Source organism: Alligator mississippiensis, chromosome 3 (genome assembly GCF_030867095.1).
Source record: "Alligator mississippiensis isolate rAllMis1 chromosome 3, rAllMis1, whole genome shotgun sequence".
Taxonomy (NCBI): domain Eukaryota; kingdom Metazoa; phylum Chordata; order Crocodylia; family Alligatoridae; genus Alligator; species Alligator mississippiensis.
In genome coordinates, this window is record NC_081826.1 from 170,970,054 (window position 1) to 170,995,367 (window position 25,314).

General features: G+C 40.2%; 1 protein-coding gene across 5 annotated transcripts in view; it reads left to right on the top strand.

Moving 5' to 3' along the window:
• Positions 1-15,247, top strand: part of LINGO2 (leucine rich repeat and Ig domain containing 2) — a 993,495-nt gene extending 978,248 nt beyond the window's left edge. For all 5 annotated transcript variants that reach the window (XM_019490748.2, XM_019490749.2, XM_019490750.2 and 2 more), the window contains one exon: positions 1,713-15,247. In XM_019490748.2, coding sequence (XP_019346293.1) covers positions 1,749-3,569 — 1,821 coding nt within the window. In that variant the 5' untranslated portion in view covers positions 1,713-1,748 and the 3' untranslated portion in view covers positions 3,570-15,247. The remainder of the gene's footprint in view (positions 1-1,712) is intronic.
• Positions 15,248-25,314: the final 10,067 nt, after the last annotated feature.

The following is a 25,314-nucleotide window of genomic DNA, read 5'->3' on the forward strand; positions in this document are numbered from 1 at the left end:
AGAAGTTGTACTTGCCAGGTAGCTTGGGTGTCTGTGGAGAGGCATTTCGCATTTTTACCAACTAAAATGAGCACTCCAGGAGTGCTCATCTTCCACTGAACCTGTTTACTTTATGCTTCATACATTAGGTGAATAAGATGGGAAATGAATTCCCTGCACGTTAGAAGTATCAGCATGAAAGTGCTAACCTCACAGACTGAGTTCGAAAACTAATGATCAGAGTAACTGAAAGCCTCTTTGATCAGAATTCAGTGGAAAGGCCCAAATCACAAAGCCCTATAGATTTTCAGTTTTAACTTAGTTCCTAATGAAGTGAAGTTTATCTTGGAAAACCTTTGTCACAGCTGGACATAACTAGCAATCTTTACTTGCAAGACTTCTTCTGAAGGAGGAAACTAAATGAATCTCAGCAGTCTGTCCTACCAGGACAAGTTGAAATGTACTGTTATAGATAGTATAATAAAGAACGGTCTTCATCCCAGTCCCCAGGTTATATCACATAGCCACCACACAATTTGCTGCATATTATCAGTCTCTGCCTAGAAGAAGCACCGTTGTGGAACAGAAAGGCCACATAGGTCAAGAGTGATTTGAAAAAAGAGCTTGCTTACATGTGCTTCACTTTGGCAAACATTACTAGTTATTCACTTTTAACCAAACTCAAATCACCTGCACTTTTTTTAAGGAATCAGGTTTCAGAGTGCTTTGTTTAGCAGCCACCCAAATAAAAGTATTTCCCCTTAGTAACTAAACTTTTAAAATGTAAACTGGAGAGAAGAATAATTAAGTTTCATAAAACCAATCTTTCTTTAAGCAACCCTCAATTTTAACCTCAAGGCTGAAATAAAATAACTCTAATAGAAACGGTGGCTTCCAGGCAATCTATTGTACCTATCAGGAATGCATTGCTTAAACAAAACTCAGCTCTCATTTTGGTTCATGTTTAAAAATGAAAAAGGTATTCTGTAAACAATGTTCTTTGTAATAGCTGGCATCTCAATGGGTCTTAGAAATAAAACCCTTTTGTGAAGCTAAAATCAATCAAAATAAATCAATTTGTCCTTAATATCAGTTGCTAATCAGACATGCAGCAATTTATGTGTGTGTGTATGAAACATTTCTCCCACTACACACACACACACACACATGCAGACACATGCATCTACATATAAATAGTATATACAGTGACTACACTACATGCTAAGAGGTATTTGTTTTAATTGCCGAGGAGTTTTCTCATACAGAGAATGTAGGAACTACAACAGTAAGGTTGTTCTGAAGTGTTAAATAAGTAAGGAAATGCAAAGTTCTAGTTCATCACTGGGGCCCAATGCTACATTTTACAAGCACAGTGAAGTTTATTTCCATCCCTGTTTGCACAAAGCCTGTGTTTGTCTCTGATTTTGCAGCAGAAACTGCCTGTCATGCAGAAGCCCAAATAATTGCTCTCGTCACTGCATCCAGTATGAAAAGCTGCTTCATGACATATCTGTTGTCTGCAGGGAAAATGCTGGGCAAACAGACTTTTAGAAATGCCTCTTGACTTATAATGCAGTCTTTTTTGTTTGTTTGTTCTCTGCATTCGTTCTAGAGTCTGTTGGTGTTTTTAAATGAAAATCCATACTCCTGTTCTGAAATACATTTTGGAAGTTTGGTTGAGATTCTCTTCAGCTCAGAACTTATCTTCCTTTTTTTCTTCCATGTCCCTGCAGGCCCGTAACCAAGAAGTAGACGACATCAGTGGAGTCATGCTTCACACGGCCATATCATGCTGGCAGCCATTCCTAGGTCTGGCTATGCTGCTAGTTGTTATGGGTTCCACCATAGGCTGTCCGGCTCGCTGTGAATGCTCAGCACAGAACAAGTCTGTCAGCTGTCACAGGAGGCGCCTCATGTCCATCCCTGAGGGCATTCCCATAGAAACCAAAATTCTGGACCTCAGCAAGAACCGGCTGAAGAGCGTCAGCCCTGAGGAATTCACATCATACCCGCTGCTTGAAGAGATAGACCTCAGTGACAACATTGTTGCCAATGTAGAGCCTGGAGCCTTTAACAATCTTTTCAACTTGCGATCCCTAAGACTAAAAGGAAACCGGTTGAAGCTGGTCCCTCTAGGGGTGTTTACAGGGTTGTCAAACTTAACTAAGCTTGATATAAGTGAAAACAAGATTGTCATTCTGCTGGATTACATGTTCCAGGATCTGCATAACCTAAAAACCCTTGAGGTTGGGGACAATGATTTGGTTTATATATCTCACAGGGCTTTTAGTGGGCTGCTTAGCTTGGAACAGCTCACTCTGGAGAGATGTAACCTGACAGCTGTACCAACAGAAGCTCTTTCCCACCTTCATAACCTCATCAGTTTGCGTCTGAGACATCTCAACATTAATGCATTGCCTGCATATGCCTTTAAAAGATTGTTCCGCCTAAAAGACTTAGAGATAGACTATTGGCCCTTACTGGACATGATGCCAGCCAATAGCCTGTATGGTCTCAACCTCACTTCTCTTTCCCTTACCAACACCAATCTCTCCGCAGTACCTTATTCTGCTTTCAAGCACCTGGTTTACCTGACACATCTAAACCTCTCTTACAACCCCATAAGCACCATTGAGGCAGGCATGTTTTCAGACTTGGTGCGCCTGCAGGAACTCCACATGGTGGGGGCCCAATTACGTACCATTGAACCACATGCATTCCAAGGGCTCCGGTTCTTGCGCGTGCTCAATGTGTCTCAAAACCTGTTAGAAACGCTAGAAGAGAATGTATTCCAGTCCCCCAAGGCCCTTGAGATCCTCTGCATTAATAACAACCCCCTGGCTTGTGATTGCCGCCTTCTTTGGATATTACAAAGGCAGCCCACATTACAGTTTGGTAGCCAGCAGCCCATGTGCGCTGGCCCAGACAGCGTCAAAGAGAGGTCATTCAAAGACTTCCACAGCACTGCCCTTTCATTTTACTTCACCTGCAAGAAGCCCAAGATATGGGACAAGAAGCTGCAGTACCTGGTAGTAGAGGAAGGGCAGACAGTGCAGCTGATGTGCAATGCGGACGGTGACCCTCAGCCTACCATCTCTTGGGTGACACCCCGACGGAAGCTGATCACAACTAAATCAAATGGGAGATCTACAGTACTAGGAGACGGTACACTGGAGATCCGTTTTGCTCAAGATCAAGACACTGGGACCTACTTTTGTATTGCGAGTAATGCAGCTGGGAATGACACCTACTCAGCCTCCCTTACGGTAAAAGGATTTACTTCAGACCGTTTCCTTTATGCCAACAGGACCCCTATGTATATGACAGACTCCAATGACACCAGTTCCAATGGAACCAATGTGAACACCTTCTCTCTGGACCTTAAGACAATACTGGTGTCCACAGCTATGGGCTGCTTCACATTCCTCGGAGTGGTTTTATTTTGTTTCCTACTTCTGTTTGTGTGGAGCCGAGGGAAAGGCAAGCACAAAACCAGCATTGACCTTGAGTATGTCCCCCGCAAAAACAATGGTGCTGTAGTTGAAGGGGAGGTTGCTGGACCACGGAGGTTCAATATGAAAATGATTTGATGGTATACTGCTAGCAGTGCTTTTTTCTGTGGCATTATAACCAATTAAACCAGCCTGGCATGTGGCATTGCTAGGCAAGGCAGCTTAATGCAGCTGTCACTGTGTCAAATGGTTACATGGAAATGGGAAGACTACATGTGGTTGTACAGCAAAGCCTCCTAGCCTTGAGGCAGATGTGTCAGGGCCTTTCACAGAGTTGGTAAATTGTACTAATTGTTTGCATTGCAAATATTGACATTCTGGGGATCTCAGTAATGAACTGTTGGATCATGTTCATGGACAATTGTTCAACATTTTCTACCACTACAAAAAGAAAAAAGGAAAAACAACCTACAGTGTAGGATTTCCATATTTAAAAAAAAGACACCTTTGTCTAAAACATACTCTGCAGTGAAATTTGTATCTATAGATCTCATTTGTTAAGCCTTGCATCATACCTTCTAGTTGGTTCAACACCACAAAGAAATTGATATATCTTTTTTTTAGTATACATATATACTGTGTACATTTTAAAGCAATACGAATGAGAGGTTGTGCTTTTAGATATCCACCAGTACTGACCCAAGTGTGATGTCACCCCCCTCCCCTTTAACTACAGTCAAATCCCAAATTAGACCTGTAGTTACCAATGAGAGAAAGAGAGAGTATAACACTTTTGTCCTCATGTAGAAGATCGGAGAGGAAGAGCTTGGGGCGAAAATGCTCTGCTCCATTGACCTTCTCTTCATATAAATAAAAGGCATGTGCCTAGTTTTGATACAGAATGGAATATTTTTTATATCTGTGATATCACACTGGACCAGTCTACTGTAACAAAGCCCTGGAGTCATACCCAGGAGAGTCCAACCTACAACACATTGCTGGCTTATAGGAGACAAATTATACTTTTATGAAAGGGATTTGTTTATGTAGCCCCTTGGTTTTAATTTCTAAGCCATTGTTAAAATGTTAATGTGTACTGAGGAAAAAGAAAGGAGGTAAGGCATTCTGTGTACTCCTAGGAAAATATGGTCACCTTAGTATTTAAAGAAATGAATTAAAACATACAAAAGCTGTGCTGATAGAAATGAACTCTTCTCCAGTGCTAATAAACCAGGGTTATCCATGCATAATATGAGGATTATACTACTAAAGAAATGTTTAAAACATGATAGCCTACAAAAGGCCAAAGTACTGCCAATTATAATGACCTTCTAGCCACTGTCAGGCTCATCTTTCTTAAATTACACATAAAGACAAAAACCAACGTACACTAACAGTTTACTTTAGCTATTCTTGCTGCCATTTTAATAACTATGTTATCTTGGTCGGGGGGGTTGTTTTGTTTTTGTGGGTGGGTGGGGTAGACAAGATCCCAGAGCTGGACAAGGGCAATATATATTTGGTTGAGGTAAGAAGGGAGGGGGAACATTGGTTATATTAACAACTGTGTTATATTAACAACTTCTAGAGAAGTCAAAGATAACAAAGGGCTAAGAACTAGAACTGAAAGGGTGAACCATTGTAAGGTTGATATAAAAAAAAATATTGTAGAGTAATAGTATTTTGCTACTGTTGGGGGAAGAGTTAAAGGAGTTTAAGCATCTCTTCAGCCCCTCATCAATGAGTCAGAGATTTATTTATTTATTTAAATGTTTGGTTGACAAGAAATATAATTTATATATTATTTGGGATAATTTTGAAGAAAAATAATAATAAGTACAAATGTGTTTGACTTGAAGGAATATATAAATGATCCAGGGCAAAACAATTAAAAAGTATCTCTGTAATTTAGGAGTTTTTGTCGCATTTTGCAAGGGTACTATGGTGTCTAAGACTGACTTGTAATGAAACTTTAAGTGTTTGTGAAAATGTTACCCACATTCTTCAAATTAGATTTTTAAAGCAGGATTATGGGATTCAGACAAAGCTTTCATTGCTATCAATACAACCTGTGTCAAAAGCCTTAGGTCACAGTATTACAATTGCTCCGGCACGCCCTGATTCAGTGGCAAGATCGGGGACCTAGACTGCTTTGAAAATCTCAGCCTATTATATTGAGTGGCTGATCCAGCTTATACCATTGCTATGTTTCAAGCAGCTGGAATGAAGGAGGAAGTCAAGGGCTTGTGGGCTTCTTTCTCATATGTTAGTCCTGCATTAGCTAACTAGAGGTTTACATGCCAGGAACTAATCTTTTTTTTTTCAATTGTGTAGAATTTTATTTGGGGATCATTTCACTTTAATAAACGTGTGACAACAGAGAGATTATCTTTGTTGATAAAACAGGAAAGTGACTGAAACCCTGTTGCACCTTTAGATAGATAATAAAATAAACATATGAGAGGAAAAAGGAAATGATGGCTGAATTGCTAGTTGGAGGCATTTCCATTCTGTTTTCCCTTGTAATTATCATTTATCCATTGGTAATCCATTTCCCTTGTAGTGATGATGACCTGAATTAACGTGAACAATAAAAATCAAAGTTTTATGCAAAAAATTCTGCTGACTTCTGGTTTAGGCAGTTGGTGCAGATCCAAGTGGGGGATTTTATTATGTTTATTTAAATTACACAATAAAAAATAGTGATGGGGAATTTGAGGGTAGTTGTGTTTGCAGAAATGAATTAAGAATGTATTATGTTTTCAAGTTTTGCTAATAATTGCTGAATCCCCCTTTCCCAAAAAAGCTTTCCAAGAAGTGATTAAATTGTTACTGTGCTGTAAGGATCTCTGATCAGTCTTGCCATAGGTATCTTAAATGAAATATGATAAGAATTATGAAATTCATGACTGCGCAGGCCATGCTGAAAACCAGATTACAGAGCTGCAAACAGTTAGCAGTAGAGGATGCAAAGGCTACATTCAGGTCTTCATTTTCCAAGAACTGCTGTTTCCTCACAGTCTGATTTTTAACTCTGCTACCTTTGGATGAGGCAGTGCTGTACAACTTCAGCAGCATTTTTTATGTCAGTGTGACTTGGCAAGATATGAGGTACTATTTAACTAAGGTGACTATAGCACAACTGAGGCTAAGCTTTTATCCTCCTCCTGTTTTATCCTCCTCCTGTTCTTATTTGTTGTTTTGTTTTGTTTTGTTTTGTTTTCTTTACTATGGACTTAATCCTGTGTTTCTTGGGTGTCCACCGCTGACTTTATTGAGAGTTTGGGGTGAGTATAGAATTCAGGATCAGGTCCCAGTTAAGCATGCTTTTCCCTGCCCTTTATGCACCTCCAAGTTGTGTCCATTTGGTATACTTGCCTAGCTGCCTGTGAAGGCAAGAAATAGTTGCAGCTTTTTCTACTCTATGCCAATTTTCCAGCAGTAGAATGGGACTGATTTTAATGGGTTTTCTGATGTACGTTGGTTCCAGCTAGTGTATGCACCGAATTGACGTTCTCATGAAAACACTTGTAAGTGGAAGAAAGTGAACATGGACTGAATGCTTTGCCTTAGCTTTGACTTGTCTTTTGGCTACCTCTGTAGGCCTTGGTGTCCTCATTTTGGTCAGTGCATCGGGACTTGGCTGGGTAGAAATGTAGTACGTAATTCTTTGGAAAGAATGAAAGTGGAAGAATTAATAGCAGCAGAATGCACGGTGAGGGAAATGCACTGAACAAAATCTGATATCCCACTTCTAAATTCTACAGCTCCATATAAAACAAATACATCTCCTTTCTCAAACTTAGATGATATTCTCCACTTCCAATATAATCTACATCCTTTATGGATATTGTGACTCCTCAAATCTTCATTAAAAAGCAATTTTAAAATAAAATAGGCATGTAATGACACACAAGTGGCTAAAGGACAACTACCACCCACGTGTACCCTTATTTTTAAGGCTTTTGGCTATGCCACAATAGATTTTTTTTTCTGCAGCTAGCATCTGTTGCCAACAAACTCCTTCTCAGCCCTCCCTACCCACCAAATCAGCTGAGCTCAGTGATTTCTCCTCCTCTCCCCCTATCCCAACTCTCAACAGTTCAACCTCCTTAGATAGACTAGTTCTATATTCTGCTCCCACATACTATTGAACCATGTGTTTGCAGGAAAATCCAGGGTCTGTCCAACGGTCATTTAGATGCCATGCTCCTATAAACTATAATGAAAACTACACCCAACTCCCTTAGGTGGTATAGACAATCTCTCCTGGTGGCTTAAGTGATTTCTGCTCCATTTGTATGTTCTCCTACCCTTTGGCATCCATTCGCATGACTAGCCGCAAACAGTGATCTGTGGATTTGGATGAGCATTACTGTGCATCTGGGTCTGTTTGAAACCCAGAACTTAAATCACAGAATGTTAGAATAGGTTAACACCTCCCACGCCCCAAAATAGCTTTGAATGAACCCCTTTCTACAAATGAAATCAGCCAACTTTTGCACAGCTCTCCTTGCCACTGAGATAATCACATGCCGACAGCAATCTGTAGGTTGAATGCTTCTGATTTTTTCCCTTTTACTAGAAGCAGGTGCTTTGATACAATGCCAGCCTGAAATAGAAATCTTTATTTATAGCCTGAACAGAATGAGAAAGCACAAGCACAGTCAAAAGAACATTCCATTTTATTTTCCTTTACATTTAAGGAGACTTTATTCTTAATATACAAAATAGCTGGTAAAAGATAACAACAACCACAACAAAGGATTTTCATTGTTAAACTTGCCTATCTGCAATTACTTGGACTGGTCCCAGAATACCACTACCACTGAGCAGAGGTCTCACAATAAGAGAATTGGAGCCAGTTTCTCATCTCATTTAGATTGGGTTAGCAGAAATCAGGAGTAACTCCATAGATTACAATAGTGTTCTTTTTATTTATACTGTCAAAGCTGATATTGGAATCTGGCTCTTTTTGTTTTTTGTCTCCTATACTAAGAGGGCTATAATGACAAATATGCAGAATTTATGTTTTGATTATTTTTCACCTTGTAGCACACCTTCTGTTCTGTGTTCTGCTTTGCTTTATTATTCACCATTGATAGCTGAGCAGAAAAATATGAATATTCAGGCTTGCAAAAACAAACAAAAAAAATAGCCCCACCAAACTAACAATATAGATGTGCATTAACAGCGATTCAGCTCCCATATATGGTCATATATAAGCCAAAACTTTGAGCTAAACTTTCAAGACAATGGTTAGGATGAATGTCAACTTATACACGGGTTAACTTTTTTTTTCAAAATTCAAAGTATTTTTATTTCTATTATGATAGCGCCTAGAAGCTAGCAAGTTTGGTACAAAATATGCAGTCAATGATTATCTTGGCTCCAAGAAGCTTAAATCTGAACTTAAGAATTTGGCTTATATGCAGCTATATATGATAACAAGTTTCTTGTTGTTTTAGCGGGATTGCTGTTGCATATAAATAAATATTTATAATATTTTCACACCTCATGAAATCCACCTGCAAGCATCTGTATTTCATATGTATATGTTTTTGTGTAGAAAAAAGAGTTAAATTTGTTTTTTACTTAAAGTATTCAATGTAATTGTTTTTAAAAGGTGATGAGATAACCAGAAAAAGTGCTGTAATTTCTTTTAAATGTATACATTTATAATTATGGATGGGGAAATGAAACAGCCCTGTTGTTATGATACGTGGAGCAGATGGTAGTTTGGGTTTGTCTGTAAGTTTGTTTCATGTTAAAACAAAATCTTGCTAATGCTAATGACAATGAGTTTTGTTTCTCATGACAGTTGTCCTGAATGTTGATCTTTTTTGGTTCTTAGGGCTTATGTCATGATGTGTATCATACATATCCAAAACCAAATGTAAATAAATAAGTCCATGGATTGGTAAAACTTGCTGGGAAAAGTGAAGAAAGCTTACATTCCCATCAAAATTGTTCACCTTCCTTAAAAGGGGCAATGGATTAAATAAATTAAAGGAAACCTGTGCTACTTGGGTTCTAAGTCAAAATTCCACATGACTAAAAAGGGTGATTGTTGTCTGCCAGAGGTTATCTGCATACATACAAACTGTAAGCATCTGAAGGTAAAATATTTTGGCTGATGGTTATAAAACATTCTATAACTTCCTATGTGACACAGCCATTAGAAGTGGAGAAAATCCCCTTTTTGTGGGATATAAAGGACTTTGGGATTATCTCAGTATCAGAAAATCAGTATAAAAAAGGTCATAATTATGAGGGCTCTGACTGTGGGGGTAGTGTTCCAAAGGGAATTGTAGAGATTCCTTCTCTTGTCTCATTTAGAATGGGACTAATAGGACACTCAAGAACAGAAATAGGGATAGAGATGAACAGCATGGCCCCAATAAAACTTTTTCCATTTCTCATTTGTTTCTATAACTCTTTTAATAGAAACCAAACCTTCCACTATAATTAATTTGAGTAGTCTGGCAAGAATTGTATAATAGTAGAGAAACAATTAAAGTATATACTATCCTCACACAAGAAATATATCTAAAGGTTTTATGGCTGATAGCCAAAAAACAACTTATTTGGAGATACGTCTATCTTAAAATGCCAGCCCCTGAAAAAACATGAGGACCAATTCAAGTTCCTTGGGTCTGTGCAGGGATGGGCTCTTCATAAATGAACCTCACCTCACCCTTGTTGTCACCATCCCTACCACCGCCCTGCCTAGAGCCCACTGTATGGTAAGCAGTGATTGGAGGAAGGAGATACAATCCCATAATGCACTGCAACCCCCATGAGATTAGAGAAACCATGAAAGTCACAGGCTGTGCATCACCTTTTTCTACATAGCTTTCTTAGTTGAGGATTGAATCTTCTTAAGGGTGGCTTCCAGGAAAAGGCCTTGCAACACAACTCAGTTAGAAGTGCTCAGCCAGGAGGTGATACAGGGAGGTGAACTCTGGCAGAGTTGCTGACTATGCCAAATTATATTGCTCCTTAGTGAGGACAAGCCCTACTCCACATTGCCTTTGCATCTAAACCTTGTGGAGTGTCATTCTACACTAAGTTAATTTTAACAGTATTTTGGATCAATAGAATCTAACCCAAGAGATTTCTTCTTACATGCACAGACAGTTTCCAAAATCCTGCCCTTATTTGAGGTCGGACTGCCTTATGGGTTTAAATAATGTAAAGCTGTACTCAGTCTTTATGTCATAAGACTACTCAGCCAGAGTGAAATCCTGGCCCTACTGAATGGGAAGGCTGCCATTTTTTGTGGAGCCAATATTTTTGCCCCAAGTCTTTTTCTTGGTCAGTGGTACTGGAACAAGCCATAAGTAACGTCTTGAGCTGCTACTTTTGTCCAAAGTCTCTTTTTTTTCCCTTTGGCAGAACGAGAAGGGAGCTAAAGGAAAAAGGAGCCTGGAAACATGCCAGGATATGCAGTCAGATACATGGCAGCTCTTTACTTGGGACTTTTGTTTACAGTGTGCATGTCTACACATTCATTAATGCATAGTAGTTAATGCACGTTTAGTTTAGTACTTGTTTAATGAATTATTAACTAAATGTGCAGTAACTATAGTTACCACACAGTAGCGCCAATGCATGTTTTTTTAGTGATGCTTACTGAACAGTAGCATATTAGCACGGTTTTTGCCCGTCACGCTATTGTGTGGTGTTATTAGGCTACTGTGCATTAAGCATCTAGTGTAGACATGCCTACTATTACTGAAAATGGGGTTTACTAGTTTTGTTGTGATAAATGCATTGCCCACTGAAGTGGGTCCCTTGGCATCAGCATAGGTTTGCTGTGCTATCATCAGTACCTTCAGGATGCCAAAAGCAGTCTGAACTCTCTGTGGAGTGTTGTTGATAGCTTGGCACTTTGAATCTGAATCCATACTTTTTCTAGCCATCCTGAAACCGACATTCTTCCCCTCCCCGGTCTTCTTTGAGGGCCTTTAGTGTTACATGCTTCTTACCATCACAAGAGGTTCTGCCTGCTTTCTGTCAGTGGAGCTTACTGTAATGCTAGGGATTTCCACCAGGGTTTATGCTATCTAAATCTTGTATTAAATCTTTGATGAATTTAGATCATTTAAATTTCCTTTCCTTCCCATCTAATAATACTACTTCCAGTCTGCAAAACTCCTTTCAGTTTCAGCAGTACCAGAATGAAGAAGCATTCCACCTCCTCCCACTAAGTGAACCACACTGCAGTTGGGAAAATTGGATAAGTTATGGTGTGGTCTTCTGCATGCAGTTCTTATAGTGAGCAGGTCAGAGAAAAATCTGTCACTAATACAGCTGGCACTGATAGGCAGCCTCCTCAAAAAGTTCAGCAGAGAGTCCAGAGATTGTAGAGGTCTGGATAGTGAGTTACTCTGTCTGGTCAACGACACAGTGGGAAAGGCTCCACTCTCACTGCCTGAGTTATAATTTTTACACAAGATTTTCAAAAGCACCCATAGCAGACGAGCACATCTTTAAAGGCATCGGAAACATGTATGTTCCTGGGCACTTTCGAAAATCTCCACCTCTCTAAATTAATAGAAGACTTCATTCTCCACAGCTATCAATCCAGCATCTGGTACCATCAACACCTTTGAATAAATAACCTCTTGCATCCATAAGAAGAAATATTCCTATTAGCAAATATTTGCTTAAGTGTGTTTAAATTCTTGAAGAGGACAGGGAAGAATGGAAAGAACCACATGGCACATTTGTTAATAACCCCTTCTCACATAAGGAATCAATACTCCTGGGTGGAACCCTTACACAAAGTCATTGGTGCTGGTTTTGCTCTGCATTGGAGTCATGAGTGGAGGGGCTGCAGAAAAGGTGATCTGCGTACTCCCTTCAGTCTCTGGGCTGGGGGAAATGTATCTTAGTTTATTCCAAGCAGCACTGAGTATTGAACAAGTGTCAGGCTATAGAAGCGAAAAAAAAACAGTGGCCAGAGGGTTTTTTGCCCACTCTCCTATCTGCACACTGGAGGGACTGGGTGTGAATTGCTGCTACATTAAGCTCTGTGGAGTTTCCCCACAAAAAATGTCATTATTCAGTCTGCCTCCTTGGGAGAGGCCTGATTCACCCTTCATAATTAAGGCAAAAATGATACAGTAATGAGTGTTTGAAGTACAGATTCTGATGATAGTAAGGCAATGAAAACCAAGCTCCTGTAAAAGATGGAATGACACTGGTACTTAACACCTTTCCTGAGTACCTGGGGGTCTTATTTGGGTTTTCAAGAGCTGGCTTAGTAATTGATACCTAAGGGATTCATTCATCTAGTTAGAGTTGTAATCACCAACTGAAAGATTTTTTTTACCTCATCACTGTAAAGTGGAAGTTATATTTTTGTGAGTTATTTTCCAATAACTTTGCCATTCATATTATTCAAAAGCACAAGTGATAGAGCACACTCATTTTATTATAAGGAGACAATGGTAGTAAATTTAATCTATTACCTTTGCTACAAGCTATTAGCGGTGTGTACAAAGACTAATAGGTTACATCCATTATAGAAAGTGTTGCTATCACTAAAACCAAACAACGCTTCCTCTTAAAAAGTTCCTATACTTGGTTGGAGTCTGCACAATGCATCAATTCTAATGTCCTGTTGGGAATTCATTTCTAGAGCAAAGACAGGCATGCATTGCAGGGAGTTTACTGAGTCAACACCACCCTTTGATTTATATAAGAGCTTGAATTTTAATAGGGCTTAAGGAGTCTGATTGTCTTTAGTGGATTTAGCAGGCTAATACACTGTGCTAAAGGAAATTGCCTCTCTGGGATGGTCTTGTGGTCAGGGGGATCTAAAGACTAGTGGCATAAAATTGGGAACCAGCTGTTCTTGGGTTGTAATCAGAACACTGCCACTGGCTCTCAAGCTCTCTACCGCAGTTGCCTTACATGTAATATGGAATAACAATATTGGCCTTTGATATCAGATAAGCTCCAGTTCCCTTGGCTGTGAAATCTAAGGAATTACAATTCTCTTCACCCTACACTAAATACCTGGAATTCAACAACAGCACCATAACATGGACATCTGCAGGGAGAGATTCTGAGAAATCCAACTATAGATATACAAAATATTTCCAAAATGCAGGTGCTCTACCAATGGTTTGCTTCATACTTAGCATTTCTTCCATACTTAGAATTAAGATAATTATTTTTACAAAGGAATTGCAATCTATGAATTGACATTTGGGGGGCAAAGGTGCACATTAACCAGATTCTACTTTTCCACCAGATTCTACTTTTCCACCTGATTCTGTGATTTGTCATTTATGAAGACATGTTAATGCCTGATTTAATTGTTTTGGCAGGATTTGATAAGCCTGAACTCTAGAAAGTTTTACTAACTTCTCTATGTATGTATTTGATTATAAATGAGAGATACTGAAATAAATAGAAGCCAGTCAGATATCCAATTATAAACTAAATGCTCAGAAAAGTTCTTAGCAAATTCTTTCTGACAGATCTCATTCTCTCACCTACAAGAATGTTCCAAATAAACTACAAAGTAGGCATTCTATAATTTAGAAAAAAAATTAAAAATGAAACTATCACAAATTCATATGAAACTATAATAGCTAGTTACAGGTAATCTGATTCCAAGTGAAAACACTGGATCAAAGAATTTGACCAGGCAGCTCTGTTCCATGTACCATCACAGCAAACAGTGGCAAGCCTAGTTTTCAGTTTTTTTAAATAAAGGGTGTTCTAATGCAATGTGCATTTGAAAGTGTCCTACCCCCAGCTTCTGTCTTTTGGAGCTTAATTGGTTCCTATGCAAAATTATTTGCTTTGAACTGTACAGCAGTGAAGTAACTGTGGTATCTAGTGACTAGCTAGGATGAAGAAGCAGATTCCAATATCATTACTCACATTGGGTAGCATCTTTCTTCTCAAATGGATCCACTGCAGTCATTGAGGATACTTGGGAAGTATGGTGCTACCTGATGAGTAAAAGCATCAGAATCTAGCCCTTAGCATCGTCTTTAGCTTCTTAAATAGACCAGATCAACCAGTTTACATCCATTTTTGGCATTCAAGAGCATCTGCAACTCAAGTCAGTGAGTGAGAGCTAACAGCTCAAGTCACAAGAACTGAAGTAAATGGATACTGAAGATGGATAACACATTATGGAACTGTGGGAAAAGGTACCAGCCCAGAATTAATTTGTCCATTGGCATATTGGCTGATTTCTCCTTTAACAGCATCTAAAAAAGTCTGAATTTATTTTACCCAAAAGAAAAAAACAGTGCAAACAAAGGAAGATACAGGAAAAAAAACAAAAAAGCACTTCAGTCTCTCAGGTGGGCTTTATTATGTTATAAATGAAAAGTCAGAACTAAGGATGAGTGATGTATTTCTTGAGTGGGAGAATTTCTTGCAGCCTGATATTACTGGCTCTCCCCTGTGACCTAGTTTTAATAGGAAACGTTCCCTCTCTCCTTCCACAGGAAGGAAAGCCTTGTTTTGCTATGATATTTTTTTTAATTCATTCTGTTCTGGTCAAAAGAACAACCCTACCCTGTCTTTTCAACAGCTCTTGTAATTGTTTTTCATAGAAATCAATTTTAATTGTAACATTATTCTGCTAGAGCCCTATTGTCTGTGTCCTTCAAAACTTGTCAGTTTCTTAAATGAAAAAAAAAAGCTGAAAAGCACATTGTTGTAATGAATTTGTATGTTTGAATTGTCTTATCAGCAAACAAGGTTATGAATTTCATCCATTGAAACACAAAAATAAAATACTTTCCTAAAAAATAAATAAATAAAGGTAAAAAAAACCCCACCATTCTCTTGTGGTTCATATGGGCTCCTTGAAATATCAATGTGATTGTTCACCGAGTTGTATGCTACAGTATTAGACACATAGGTAATCTTCAATATGTATATTGAAAATATGTATACAGAAAAAAAGATAGTTAAGAAATGTCAGTAGTAATGCTGCCTGCATGTCTATTATGATACAGTAATTAATTATAAGACCACACACTGTGTTTCCTGCACTTTTGGTGCTCCTGCTGCTGACACACAGACAGTGAGGAGGAGGAGGGAGCTAGCTGCCTGACTGACTGGAAGGAAAATGGGAGAAACAATCTTCCTGCTGCAGTTGCAGTGACAGAGCACTTAACAGCAGCCTTTAGCTGATGCAGGGGTAATTGGAAGAAGAGTCCTGCTCAACCCCTGCAGCTCTGCACTGGAGCATTTTCAATTGCTGTATAGGGCTGGCACAGGCACAGTCTGGTCAACAATGCTGCATCTGTGATGGACTGGAACAGACTCAGTGCAAATAGTATCTTCATTGCCAAACACTAAAAAGGCTGTTCTGGGCACGTGAGAACTGAGAGAACAGTGATTTGTAGATGTTCAGCATTTGATCAAATCATCACAGGCTGGCAATGGACACGCTGCCAATGTCACCCTTGTCCAAATTTCAAGTCTTTGTTTTAAACCCAAAAGTATAACTTCGCAGGTCAACCTCTACAAGAATATTGTCTTTTTAACCTCTGAAAACCCATATGGCTTCCCCTAAGCCCACTACAGCTGAATTTGTAAAATAAACATTTAACTTGAGACAGACACCCAGCCTGAAACTTTTTAACCTGAACGGTTTGACTTTAGCAGCATCATAAGGCACTGGGAACAAGCTTTATAATAGTAAGAATTAGGCAGGCAATCTCATCTATAGCCTGCACCACCTATGCTACCTATAATTAAGAATCAGGGCAATACAAGGTACTGGAGGGAGAAATCAGTAACCAAGTGAATAATGGCTCTTCTGTTTCTGTTTTCACTGAGCTTCGGTGCATGTATTCCTTGACCATTAAGGCTCTATCTATACTATTACTAAGGGAGTCCTTAAGGCCTCCCTCAAGACCATCTCACCATACATGTACACTAAAAACCATTATATATGACCCCCTCAACTACATTCTAGCCAGGTACTGAAACTTCTGCTGAACTGAAGGGTATGAAGTCAAGCTGGCCCCTCCCTTCAGCTTCTTCATAAATCACCTGTGTGCTGCAGGTCACAAGCTCAGAAAATCTGTCAGTAGCACTCCCATAGTCATCACCTTTGGTCCTTCTAACCTTATTTCTTGTCTCTATTATCTGAAATTAGAGGCAAGTACTGGAAAGAAAAGCATCGAGCAAATTAATTCCTAGAAGGTCTCTACTCAAGGAACAAGAAGCAGAACATGAAGCAGCCCCAAGGTAAGGTATAAATTGAAAGTGGCAGATGATGGTGATTCTTACGTGTGAACCTAATTAGTAGCATGGATGTGCCCTAGATTAAATTGTGCATTAAAATACCATGGCATAGATATATCCTACACCTTTACACAACACTACCCACCCAGGAACCCTTAAAAAAAACCCCTAGCTACCTGCTTCCCTCGCCCCCTGTGAGCTTGTTACATGTAGGAGATAAAACTTATTCATGAATTCCAGCAGCATAGATAGGCTTTGCTGCTTCACTTGAGGCATGCCAAGCTGTGGAGGTAGTTATTGCTTGCAGAAGAAAGATGGCACCATGTAATGTGGCTTTTTTTCTCTTCAGATTGTGGATGTTCGATTGTAAGTGATGAATTTCAATATTCTCCATGTTGTGGTAGTGTTGGAGTGATGACCATCTTGATTACAGCACCACTCCAACTCTACCAAAAAAGTCCAAAATGTTTTCAAGCAATTATCACACAGGCTTATACAGTGTGACATAAAGGTATATTATTTTTGTTGACATAAAAATATTACATTTTAAAAGTTTTGTTCCCCTTCTTTCCTGTAGAGTTGCCTCTGCTAAATACGTGCTAGTCTTAAACGTGGACATACTGATGTGGTGCTAGATCCAATAAAGAACTTAGTTGCCTAAAAGATACAAACCTGACATGAAAATTAAAACCATGAGTTAGGTTCCTAATCCTCCTGTACAGAATGTGTGTGTGTATGGGGGGGGGAGAGTTAAATGCCTCAAGCTAGAGATCCAGAACAACCAACATGGACTCTACTATACCTCTTCCTGCCCAATGCATCTTGAGTTCTTCTCTGCCAAAAGGCACAGCCTCAAGAGAAGAAGTGGACAGTGTAATCCCATCAGAAAACCTGATAGTTTACTGGTTGGGGCATCTGTGCCACCAGCCACAACCTTGTATTTGCTTCAGTCTGCCTAAATTGTGACAAGAAATCTAGAATAACTTCATGCCAATGACCACAACACTTTCTAAATTAATTTGGCACCTATAAATTCAGCTGCAGAGATCCCTAGGCACTTAATACAGGCATAGATACACCTCACTCTGAAAAGTTGGTTAGCTATTTAAGCTTTGTTGTCATCTCCCTAGAGATTTGGTGCCTAAACTCAGTCTATATCCTGTTAGGTATCCTTGGAACATACCAATACACACCAACATCTGTTGTACAGGGCAGGAGGAGGTTGCCATGACTTGGAGCTGCACGTCCGTCAGTGCCCCTAGTTAAATGCTTTCTCTAAATTTACGAAGACCAAATGTAGAAGATTATTCCTCTCTCTCTCCCCTTTTCTCTGAGAAAGAATCATATCCAACTCTGCCTTTTTTTAAAAAACAGATTGATTATCATTGATTTCTATGCTGCTTCTGTGTCTACCTTCAATAATTTTTTCATATTTTTTTCGATGAATAGCAATGTAGTGTTATTCCCCAGTAACTGAAACATTCATATTTCACTTCCTTTTCTGTTTAAAGATGGGTGATATTACACTTTGTTGCCAGTCATCTGGAATCCGTTCTCCCTGTACAATCTTCTGGATTAAATGGAATAGCTTCTTTTCACTTTCTTCTCCTATGCTTCAAAAACTTCTATGAGTAGGGCTTTTGGCAGTTTTTTCAATCTACTTAGCGCTCTGCACTAACTGCTGGAATTTTGTCTTCATTCACAGTGTCAGTGGATGTAATATATTCTCTGGGAAATTCTTCATTCAATTAATTTGCAAAATCTGTTTTTTTGGCATGAAAGTTTTCTTTTGGATCAGTTATTAACACACCTTTCCCATCACTAATAATACAGGGGACATCATTATCATGGTCCTTGCTTTTCACATACACTTTTTTAACTGGCTGATGAATTTTATTTATTTATTTATTTTTTGCTCTCTCTCTCTACCTTCTCAATTTGGCTTCTCATTCAAATTTGTCAGTGCCCTTCTCTTGCTTTTGCTACTGAACTTTTTTTTAGCTTTTTTTTGTCTTGGCATAAGCTACAGGGTCCATGTCCATTTTTTATTTTTTACCATTACCAATCCATCTCTCTGTCTCTCTCTCTCTCTGGTTCTTCTCTAGTTCTTCTTTAATCACCTGTTGGCTATTCCACCTCCAAATTTGTTTCATAATTTACTTATGTATTTTGTTTTCCCCTACACTTTCTTAGCAACTGTCAGCATGACCTTATCTTTATCCCAAAGTATACTTGCATCAAGCTCTTCATCATTAGAGTAAGACTTTAAGTTGACTTTATTACACATCACTGACATCTTGTCATCTAGGTTTCACTGCTTGCTTCCCCTCCCCCCCCCCCCACACACACTTTTTTCTCTTTCTCTTTTATTGTACTTGAATAATAACCCAAAGTAAACAGTTAGGACACTTTGCTGAACCACTACAACCTCACTTGACATCACTACACAAACTTTTTCCTTTCTTTTTAATCATTATGAGGTCAATTTTGGCTTATATGACCGTTACTTGTATAAATGATCAAGTGCTCCCTCTTTTGTCTTCTAAAATATTGCCCTGTCCTCCTGCCCCTCCCCCCGCCCCCACCCTTTCCTCCTCTAGACTGGGTTATAGTTTAATCCTTTGGTCATTTGTATGCACAGTGGAAATCCTGATCCTTATTCTCACAGTCCTTTATGCATTTTATCTTAAAAATTCACAGAACAAAAAATCAAAATTACATTGCTCATGGTGACAAGAACCAACAAATATTGACTTCACATTGAACGCCCACGTCCCTGAGTCACAAAGGATTGCTTCCTTTTGTGCTTTGTCTTCCTAACCCCAAACATTTCTATCTGTACAGTGGCACAGCTCTAAGAGAAAGGGCAGAAAAGATTACCATCTCACCTCAACTCTACTGTAGTCACTAGAGAGATTTGAAACCTGAATTCTATTTCCTACTCCCAAACCTCATTATGCATTTAACATTAAATAGTAATTGGCTGTAGGTATAAAGTGTCAAATAGGGATGAAGAGATAAGCATTTATGACTCCTTGATCCTGGAGAATCACTCAGACCACCAGATTATAGCTGGGGAATTTTTTCCCATCTTTCATTCTTGCCTTGTGACTCTTGGATTTCTGTCTGTGCAGCAGTGCAAGTTTTAGAAAAGAGGGTGAGGAGAACAACCACCCCTACTGCCTTGTTGGACTGGTGGTTGGGGCAACCTTCTGTGAGGTGGAAGATGTGGGCTCTAGCCCCTACTTTGAACCATTCAGGTTCATTTTACATCAAACAGACATTGTCTACATGGCAGAAATAAATGTGGGTGCAAAGATCAGTTTATATGACACCCTTTTCCTAAGTGAACACCCATACCATAGGACTACAGAGTCAAACTTCCCTAAGCTTTTCTTATTGTTAGTCCTGTGAGTCTTGTTTTCTTTCCTGCAAAATGATACAGCTCAGCTGGCTTAGTTTATAGAGTACTCCCCTGGGTACTGAAAATGTGGCTTACATCTTCTTCAACCAGATGGTGTTCAACCCCCAATCTGTCAGAAGGGTCTCCCAACCAACAGGCTGCAGGCTGAATTGCATATGCATTTTATATGAAGTCTTTGGCTTACACCTCCCCCAAAAAATAGAAACAACCAGAAGTGTAGAGAGCAGAGCTTAGGAACACCCTAAAGGCTTCGTTAATGTGTGGATTTGTTCTTCCTGGCCCCATTAAGCTGCCTTTCTTTCTGCACAGTGTCACAGCTGCAAGAAGCGTGAAGGGGGAATTCTTCCCCCCCACCCTTCAGCCTGGCTTGTAGCTTAATATTGTCAGTCACCCCTTTGGGAGTTATGAGTTTAGGGTTTGAATCCTTTTCGAGATTTCAGGAAGGAAAGGTGTAGGTAGGGAGTTATTGTTTCCTTGAACTGAGCTTCCAAACTGTACCTCCTGCTTTTGAGAGAAATTCTTAAGTCACTAGGCAATAGACTGGCCTCAGAATTCGTTTTACATTAAGGAAGCTTTGGGTAAAACGCAACAAAATTAGTCTGCTTTGCACAGATAAGAGATACCTCTGCACCTCCCACTCAGAGCAGGTGAATGCTCCAAAACAATGGGTTATAGAGTAAGATGTCTCCTTTTTGCTAACTTTTTTGGGCACATGAACTTTGCCTTCCTTTCTGCCTGATGCTTCTGCTTCAGAGAGGCAAGGCAGAGAATACCTTTCTGCTCCCAGCTTGATGGCCTGAATGATATTTTTCTGTCATGTGGCAAACATGGGTTTCAGTTCCCTATAGAATATGGGCAAAGACATGGAGGATCTTGTGGTCTGAGGATCCAACCCATGATAGTACATGGGAAGGCGTGGAGGAGAAGGATTTTAACTTTTCCATTTAACTTTTCCAACAAAAATTTTAAAGTGGTAGGGTCCTTGGAAACTGCATGCTGTGGAGCTGTGAGAGATCAGCATGCCTGAAACCTTGACTTCTCTAAGCTAAGACAATGGATGCAAGTTGAGGATAAGAAAAGCAAAAGGAGAAAAGTTAGTGGTCTCACTAGCAGGTCATGGCTTTAAGTGGACTAGGTCCGACTGTGTGGTGTTTTGCGGGAGGGGGTGTCTCTTGAAGGATGTGCAATAATCTTTATTTTGTTATGGGAAGAAAGACAACACTTTCTTTTTTTTTAAATCAAGATATCTCTCTCTCTTTGCTTCATCCAAATCCTGCTAAAATCAGTGGGAATCTTTCCATTGTGTCATAATGGTTTTGAATCAGGCTCCTTTCTCTCTAGTGCATGCACCCTTTTTCTCTTTCTGTCTCTTAAAGGATTTTAATCTTCCCCTCTTCAGCTGGATAGATACTGTGTTCTCTCCTTGGTTTTGGCTGAACGCAGAGTACACGTGCAGATGCCATGCCTGGGAGGTTTACTGAAGCCCCTATATGTACTCACAAATAAACAGAGGGTTGTTAGCAATGTTTGTGTAGTATTAAGCAGAGAATCTCTAGAAATTCATCTCATTCTTCACTGATCCTAAAGCAGATAAACTGGGTGGTAGAGCCCTGATGCACAAAGCCAAGAGCTTAATATATTATTTAGATTTCCAATTAAACATCTGCATGGTAAACAGTGACAAGGCTGGCCTTCCCACTGTGCTTTTGTAATCTTTACAGTACAGCATGTATAATTTATGTGAACTCTCTGTTTAACTGCTTCACTTTGAAGTAATAGAACACTGCCTGGTTTACAGATCTCAAATTGGAAGTCCTTGTTTATTTTTTATTTTTTTTGAAGCAAAGGTATAAAGGTCTGATCCTGACAGGTAATGAGAACCTTCAGATCAATCAAATTCAATGGAAATGGCAGGTGCACAGCAGCTCTAAAGATAGGGGCCAATGTTTATCTGGGGGAAGGGAAGGGAGGACAATACTGTAGTAAGCAACAGAAAATTACAAGACCAGATGTGGAGCCTTTGCTTTCTGTGAGCATTTATGAGTAGCCCAATGAAGTTTATTTATCTACTAGTGAATTGCTCATTGAGAATGATGAGGGGAATGGGGGGGGGGGGGACAAGGCCAGTGCCGTGCTGCTACCACCCCACACCACCACCACCTCCAAGGAGCAGAGCTGGGGTGGGGAGGGGCAGGGAGGCCAGCACCACTCTGTCCCCTCCATTCCCATCGTCATGGCAACACTCCATCCTTGCCATCATTCTCCCCTCCCTCTGCCCCCCCCCTCCATCCCTGCCATCATTCTTGAAAGGGACTTTGCCCCTCGCACAGCACTGGCTGGAGCCACACCCTGCTGGGAGCCACGCCCCGCAACAGCTTTACGGGTGGGCAGACAGACAAAGCCCCTTTTATATATATATGTGTGTGAGTATATATATATCACCTCAAATGATGAGGTGGGCTAAGACTCCTTAAAATGTGGAAATTGAAGGTATATCCAATAGTAATAGGTTGTGGGGTTTTTCATTTCTAAGTCACCCAAAGTCAGTAATATCTGAAAGCTGTTATCATTTGATGGATGTTTAGTGGCCTATATGAAACTAGTTCATTTCAGTCCACAGGTGCAAAAGCATGAGTACACGTGGGTGAACAGAAGACTAGCTCCAGGCACCGATTTACAGGAGACACCCAAATGGCAGCCCCTAGAGAGCCTATGCTGCAACATCAGCAGCCCATATGTAGAGAGCCAAGACTCTCCAGCACTCTGCAACTCCCTGCTCCACCACCAAGGGACCAAAATTCCTAGTTACTCCCCTGCACATTTGTGATTCACCAAGCCAGTGGTGCAGATGGCAGAACCAGGCACTCTTTCTGGCACCCCAGTCAATGATAACATTGCCTATACAAAGCATACCTCTCGGGGTAAAATATATTCAAAACAAATCTCTTAGGTTTGACAAGGAAAGTTCAAAGCCTTATGACTTTAGAGGGAAGGAGATGAGGGTTGAGAATATAGTCAAGCAATGTACTTCTCTCTCCTGAGCGATCACACATGCCACAGAAGTAGTTGCATGTTAAAGTACCATTAAAAAACCGCCCCCAAAAAACTACAGAAGCAGCTCTTGAACATACCCATGGTCACTTGGACAGAAGGCAATGATATTTTACTTACTGGTAATTTTAAGTCTTGTTATGTTTGTTTCTTGGTTTCTGTCATAGCTGTGGGTCAATATATGGTCCAAAACCTTTAGGTGCCTAAATAGCACGGGTTCTATTTCTGACTGCTTTGCTATGTTTGCCTTGTACTTTCCTACTGAGAGTGCCCAGAAGTCCATCTGCAGTACGGATGCATCAGCTACAGGATGGACTAGAATCACCCAAATGCATGTACAATGCCTTGTAAATTCATGAAAGTTAAGGCTGAGAAAAACCATGACTAGCAGTTGGCACTGGAGCAGGAGAAGGATTCTCCATTTTTTTTAGCTCAAGTACCTAGAGCACAAAAATAGTCTGGAACCCAGCCACCTTGAGGCTAAGGGGATACAAAGGTGATTAAAATCTACCTTTTCAAAGGCGCCAAATCTGTGGGTGCTCTGGGGTCCAAACACCCACCGAAAAAAAATTAGCAGGTGCTCAGCACCCGTGAGCTATGGCCGTAGCTTGCAGATATTTAAAAACAAAACAAAACAAAACAAAAAAAACTCCATGCCTTACTGGCAGAAGCAGCATGTTTCAACCTAGCTTTGCAGCATCTGTAAAGATCAGGCACTTCAGCAGGGCTTTTTGACACTTTTAGTTAAAGCTGATTCAATCAGCTATTAGATAAAAGTGCCAAAAAAGCCCCACTAACATGCCCAATCTTAACAGATGCTGCAGAGTTGGGTTGAAGTAATGTGCTGCCTCTTCTGGGCATGTGCAGGGCTCAGCATGGTATCTTCAAACACCCACCGGCAAAAACCAAAATTGGCAACTATGTACCTTTTACCTTGCATCTACATCTGTCCAAAGCAGAGTTTGTCAGAGATAAGTATCTAGTTTACAAATGTGTTTTGATAGCAGTCACAGAGGCAGTGATGTCCAAGGTACCTTCTTTCCCTGACATGGGGCAAGGTGAGTGGCATTCGCCATTTATCAGTTCTGCTGGATATACAGCTACTCTGCATAATACAGAAGAGTCTGTAGTGTAGATGCAAATCTGGGCCAGGTTTTTGCCTAGTTGCCACAGGAAATATTAAAATGCAGCAGACAAATGCTGCCCTTTCTAGGATCATTGTATAAAAACTAGTGGTTGGTTAACTTCAATCCATGTTCTCTAACCTTCTCAAGCAACTTCACTCTCAGCATGCAGTCATTGAAAGGATACCTGCTCTCAGAGGATCTGTACAGGCCGGGGGGGGTCTGAAGTGCAACAGGGGAAGAAATCTACCCATTCCCCCTGTGGCATGGTGCCCACAGCCCTGCACAGGGGCTACAGGCTCAGGGTTCAGAAGTTCAGGAGGGTACGAAGGGGTGCAGATTTTTTTTCTCTCCACAGCACTTCAGAGCTCCATGCCTGAAGCCCCCGCTGTGGGGCTGCAGGTGCCAGCTCTGACATAACCCAGGCTCCCTCCAGCATCCTATAGGGCTTCTCATCCCTGGTGTTAACAGGCAGAGGGATCTAATTTGTGACTACCTGGAGCAGTGGAGTCTGGCCAAGTCAGACTGTCCTTCTCTGGAGGCGAGAGGATCAGGAAATAAATCCTGAAGTGCCCAAAGAATGGAGGGAGGAAGGGGGGCATGGCAGTTTCTTTCTCTTGGTAAGTATACAATTATTCATTATACCTATCACACTATACTTAAACCCCTTCAGATGAGGTTTAACTTTCCACCATACACACCCCTTTTAGACCCATTTCTACAACGCTTTGGAAAGCGGTGTAATGCTTGTATGCACCCAATGAGAGCAGAAATGCTGGCCACTTTTGAAAATCTTAGCCCACAAGTGTCAGAGTGCCTGATTAAAGTGAGAGCCAAGAAAGTGTGGGGATGAAGTATGTAAAATGCATTGATTTCCCCCCCTTTTAATAGAGTCCTCATTTCTAGCAGTGCTTCATATGGTTGTGACAATCACAGGTCTCAGTATAGATGGTCCAAAGCCAAATGCCTGGCAAGAAGTAAATGGCTTCTTTTTGCAGTTGTTTTAAGTTTGCCTGTTTTAATTCTCTGTGATGTGAATTTGTGA